This window comes from Protobothrops mucrosquamatus, unplaced genomic scaffold, assembly GCF_001527695.2.
Source record: "Protobothrops mucrosquamatus isolate PMUCROS unplaced genomic scaffold, P.Mucros_1.0 scaffold129, whole genome shotgun sequence".
In the NCBI taxonomy this organism is placed as follows: Eukaryota; Metazoa; Chordata; class Lepidosauria; order Squamata; family Viperidae; genus Protobothrops; species Protobothrops mucrosquamatus.
Window position 1 is genome coordinate 1,674,890 of NW_015386496.1, and position 6,000 is coordinate 1,680,889.

The window sequence follows — 6,000 nt, forward strand, 5'->3', positions numbered from 1 at the left end:
CTATATTTGAGGACTTCTAGCAGAGGAGAACTCATCATTTCATGTGGTAGTCTGTTCTACAGTACTAGCTGAGAACTCATGAATTCAAGAGATTCCTTCTGATATGAGGGTTCTTTCAGTAATCTCCTATGTTTTTTCAATGCTTTATTAATTCATATTAAAATAGACTTTCAAATATATTGGTTAATAAAAATAGATTTGATAGATACTATGATAGGAATCATCCCAAACTACTTTGCCATACTTTTATCTTAGGTTGTTTAAATCCTTCAGTTTAATTTCCCATTATTTCCTGAGGCTGATTTTCTGTCTCTTTATCTTATTCTCTTTAAACAGTATATCCATCATTCCTTCAATTTTTCTATCATCAGTAATTTTTAACTCATGCTTTAACCCGTGTACATTTTTGTGAAGCTTCATGTCCAAACATGACACTACATTCTGAAAGTCTACCAAGGGAACAAGAATTAATCACATATATATGACATAAGATTCTATAAATTAATTTAGGAAATGTTAGGGCCTACACCTCTAATATTGCTCAGTTCTTAACATTTTCTCATTATTTTTTAAAACCAAAATTGCCCTGACTAATATATTCTTAATTGCCCTGACTAATATATTCTTAATTGTTATTAAACAGGATACCATGATAATCATATTGTAATTCGATGGTTTTGGGCTGCTGTGGAAAGATTCAACAATGAGCAGCGATTACGGCTTTTACAAGTAAGGTTGCAGTTAGCATCATTGTAGTTGACATCAACATAAAAAGCTATTAAAAACTATGAAAAGTTGGAATCTCAAAATTGTTGAATGGGTTGATAAATAATTCTCACTCCTTTCCTGATTCATTCATATGAAAGCAACAATTATAGGTTTTGAGGGAGCAGGGATTTCTGTTTTAAATATTTAATCATAGGTTGCTGTAGTGGGAGTAAGTCAGTGGTACATTCATTGTTGCATTTTTTCCATTTATAATTCCTGTATGAATCACCTTGATCTGCCTTCAACTTATCTCATTGATATATCTTCAGAAAGCAGTAAGTGGGCTGTCTCTATAGCAGGACAAGGAAGGTGTAGGGATAATCTCAAAAGCTCTCATAGCCAGATCCAGTATGCTTGTTCAGAAGTACTGTATATTCCACCAACATACTTCTATACCAGATTCAATAAAGTCTTGAAAAGACTGTAATAATAAATCTTTATTGATTAACCCTTGGGCCATATCAAAAGTGCACAGTTCCAGCAACAAATCATTACCAAAGTCTGATAAAAGAAATTTAAAATAAAATTTGATAAAATACAGTTTAAAATGGAACTAGAGTAAAATATGACTTAAGATGAAATTGGAGTAAAATACAGTCTAAAATGAAATTAAAATAGAGTACAGTAATTTAAAATATAGATAAAATATGACAAAATTATATCTTGGAGTCACCCTTGCAATCTACCCCAATCAGTCCCACATATGCAGATCTCAACCGAACCATTTTGTTTAAATACTGTGCTGCGTTAAATGTTATTTTCAAGTTCTGGCCGCACGTAAGGTAAGTTGTTTTGATATGGGGAATCCCAATGAAAAGACTGTAGCTTGAGGCATTTAGTACATTATATCTCCCTTCAAAAGCTGAATCTGTGTTTGCTTCCTGACTGCATTGTCTCGACTGCCCTTTCTATAAACACAATTGTAAAACAAATTTTATAATTTTCCAGATAAATGCATGTAGGGGGTCATCTATATATTTAAAAATAGAAAATAAAAATAAAACTATGCAGTCATACTTTTCAATAATAGTTACAGTGTTTTATGTTATTTTCCAGTTTGTTACAGGTACATCCAGTATACCTTATGAAGGTTTTGCTTCTTTGAGAGGAAGCAATGGACCAAGAAGATTCTGTGTAGAAAAATGGGGCAAAATCACTGCTCTGCCCAGGTAAATTAACTCTCAGAATGTTTAAAATAAATCCACTGGAAGCAGAAGATTTTGGGTTTTTTAAAATAAAAGAGTCGAGGGATTCAGCATAATTTGTTTCCTGTTCCTTAGATTTGCTTACTGTGAAACTTAAAACCACTCTTATTTTATTTTTGTCTCCAAAAACACTCTGCCTTTTCAGCAATTTTCTACATGAAATAAAAACATAGCAACATTGTTTTGAAACTATTCTTTTCTGCCCCATTTTGTTGTATCTCTGTGTTTTCCCATTGATGTATAATATCTGACTGTTGTTTCAGCTGCTTAGCCTGACTATGGTCCTGGGTAGAATATAGTATTATATGTCTGTGTCAAGGAATAAATGTTTGTTAAAAGAAGTGGAAAGCAGACTCTTTGGGCAAGTATTGAAAACCCAATGATGTGGGGAAAATCCAAAAGACTAGTACTAACAGAAGATGCTACTTTTAGCTGATAGATCTGGTGAGAGCTAGAAGCACCAAAGTCAGTAGCAGAAACGTGTCTTACCAAAAGTGTCCACAGTGACTGCACATGTTAAACAGGGGTGGGGCTTCAATTGCCTAGTCATACCCAATATGATGACCTTATATTACAATGTGACAGCATAGTATCAGCTGCTCCTTCCTCAGAGAAGTAATTGACTCTCAGTCTGTCAGGATGCACAAGCAAGGAGAAAGAGACAGAAGATTTGGAAGAAAGAGAGAGATGGCCGCAGTCTTATATTTATAGCTGCTGCTTTTCTGCTCTAGTTACAGCTTTTCCGATACCTGTAAAAAACCTAGTTTATCAAGAGTTGTATCCTTGAATCTCTGCTACCTCCAAGTTACTAATCTGAGTATCTGTCAAGGGGTAGTCAAAAAGATCCTTTTGTTCTGCTCTGCAAAACATTGTAATGTGTTGAGCCGAAGGCAACAGTGAGCTTCTGAGGCAGCACTGGATGTTTTTTTTTTCTTTTTACCAAGTGGCAGCAAGTCTTTGGCTGATTCTTTCTCTCATCCCCTTTCCTGTGACATACCTGTAAACTTTTGCTTCTATTTTTCCTTAAAAGCAGCTTGTCATATCCTGGCATATGAACTGTGGTTAATTTAAAGTGTGCTGGAAAATCTTTTGTGCTTATACCCATTACCTCTCAGATTGAGAAAGAATAGTACCTCTGAGAATGAGTGAAATAAAACAGCCTGATTTTCTTTTTCGTGTGGATTACAATAAATGTTAACACCTTGAATGCCTGAAAATGGGCTTCATTAATTTTTAATTCTGACATATCCTTGCTTTGCTGTTGACCTGGGCGCGTAATTTTAGCGTGACTTAACAATATTTATAAGCATGTAAGCACTATTTAAGTGTATGTATGGATGTAAACATATTTAAATAAAACATAAGATTAATCATAAACATTTAAGAAATCATATTTTGATCCCCTGTAGACTAACTGGTGTCTCAATCTCAATCTCTTTGGTTGAAAAGAAAGTTTTCTTCAGTTCCACAGCACTTGTGTATAGAATTCTTCAAGGACTCAATAGTAAAAGATGCTGCCTGATACTGACTACTCACTTTTGGAGGCAGGGAGATTTCTCTCAAAGAATCTGCTGCTGTGTTACTGGAGGCTGATTTAAAATACCGTCTAACCTGTCTGAGTTTTCAGTTGCAAATACATTCTTAGTTTAAGATCTGCTGAGACACATTAAGCTTATAGTCTTCCTTGAATTTTTCTCAGGTCAATAAAGATCAGGCTTTACTGTCATGGGGAACCAGTTTTGCTCCTATGTGCACGATTTACTTTCAACTTATTACAGTTGAGATATAAAGGAAACAGAATTGAGATACATCCTTCTTCTTGTCTTCCTGCACTTTGAGCTCACTGGAGCCATGATGGTAAATGTTGCAGCCATGCTGAAATATGTAGGGTGATAAAGGGGGAGGCATGTGTTTATGAATGAGCATTACTCATAAGGATGAGGATGGACAGGTGTGAGACTAAGCAGTGAAGCTGCTTTATCTCATCCAGTTTAGTCCCTTCTTGTTTGTGTGTAATTAGTTTGAACTTCCATGCCTGGAACTTGTTGCCAAGTTATATTGGGTTTTGGATCCAGAGTAATTTTATTTTATGGTGAAACTAAGAATGAATTCTTTTAAAAGGAAAGGTTAATGGACACAGTCATAAAAATTATATTATCTAAGGAAGTATGTTACCATATTGGAAAATGAAAATTATCAATAAATACAGTGTAATCCAGGGGAATTCTTACTATAGTCTTCCTTCCTGAACTCAAGAACTTTATCAAAGTTGTAATAGAGATAATTTGATACTCTGAAATACAATATAATAGGAGAGTAATGAACTGCTGCCCAGAACAATATTGCCTCTGTTTTAAATGAATAATTTTCAATATATTTTAATAAAGTAATAGCAACTCTATTGAATTAAGTCTAGTTTTGTTTTCATTCTGATTACTCCCACTGTTTGGAAGTGACTTTTGGCCTGCTGCTGAAAAGCTATGATTCGTAATCTTGAAAATATTAGGAAGTCTTATTTTAACTGAGGTACCTGGTGGCTCCATGGTTAAGATGCTGGGCTTGTCCGCTGGAAAGCCGACAACCCAGATTCAAGACCCAAGTGCCCTATGACGTGATGAGCTCCTGTCCTCGCCCCAGCTCTGCTAACTTAGCAGTTCGAAAGCAGGCAAATGCGAGTAGATAAATAGGAACCACTTTGGTGGGAAGGTAACAGCACTGACATCATGCTGGTCACATGATTGTGGACACGTCTTCGGACAGTGCTGGCACAATGCCAAATGGAGATGAGCACCACCCCCTACAGTTGGCAACACCTAGCAAATAAAATCTGCAAGGACTGCTTTACCTTTTTAATTTTATTTTAATTTCTTTAAAGATTTATCTCCTTCCCCCCTCCCCCTCATCCCAGTAATTTTGAAAAGTGAAAACATTGTAAAAGGTTTCTAAAAATATAAATAAAAAATATACTACATACTGGTTACTGCTTTGGAGCAAACAACTAGATAAGATAAGATAACCTTATTGTCATTTTTTTATTGTGGGCACAACGGCACACATCAAAAATGAAATTTAGTTGCCCGCTTTTATAGTGCTTTTAAGCAGAGGCATAGAAAAATAACAATAAATGTGTTTACAATTCATCTTTTAATCTAGGAATAAATTAACTTCCAAATTAGAGTATGTTGGGGAAGAAGTTCTTGTTCTTAGTTTTTGGTGTCATAAAAACTTTCTCTCCATTTTTCCCCAGAGCTCACACTTGTTTCAATCGTCTTGACCTTCCTCCTTACCCATCGTTCTCCATGCTCTACGAGAAGCTGTTGACAGCTGTCGAAGAGACGAGCACATTTGGTCTTGAATAAGACACGAATTGTCTAACCCAGTATCTGGGACTTTTGTGGATCACTCCCCCAAAATACATAAATGCTTACAGCAAGTTGCAAAGATAAAAACTATTGTACAGTGCAATTGGAAGAATGGGACTTTATGAATGAGAAAAACTGTAACAGCTGCATGAGTACTCTAGAGCAAGGGTTGTGGCCTTGTTCTCGTGAGCACCAAATGTTTAAAATTTAATCAGATTTTTAAAAAATGACAAGAGATTAGCAACAATTAGACAGCTGCAAAATCTAATACATCTCAAAAATGGATTTCATCAAAATATTTGAACAGAGTTCAGTGAAATACAAAGATTGATAGCTTGCTGCTAAATTGTAAGAGGATAAGTAAAAATGCTTTTTAAAAATCAAATAGGAGTTATTTCCCAATGGTACACTACTATATGTCTTACACAATACAAGAATATACTATATATGCTATACCTAAATCTATGTGTGCCTGCATGACATCTATTGCATTTCAAAGATACAGCACAAAGAACAGTTATTTTCTGCAGCTTAACAAGGGTATGAAAAAAAGTTGGCAGCAAAAGATGGCGTGAACAGAAGGACTTTTAATTAGGAGAACCTGTACAATTGTATATGCAAATCATGTTTAGCAGAAGGAGAGCTATTGTAAGAGATTAATGGTT

General features: G+C 35.1%; 1 protein-coding gene across 1 annotated transcript in view; it reads left to right on the forward strand.

The window, feature by feature from the left end:
- The window catches only part of HECW2 (HECT, C2 and WW domain containing E3 ubiquitin protein ligase 2), a 116,824-nt gene extending 111,428 nt beyond the window's left edge, over nucleotides 1-5,396 (forward strand). The window contains exons 26-28 of the mRNA XM_015813025.1: nucleotides 644-729; nucleotides 1,825-1,937; nucleotides 5,221-5,396. Coding sequence (XP_015668511.1) covers nucleotides 644-729; nucleotides 1,825-1,937; nucleotides 5,221-5,332 — 311 coding nt within the window. The 3' untranslated portion in view covers nucleotides 5,333-5,396. The remainder of the gene's footprint in view (nucleotides 1-643; nucleotides 730-1,824; nucleotides 1,938-5,220) is intronic.
- The last annotated feature ends 604 nt before the right edge of the window (nucleotides 5,397-6,000 follow it).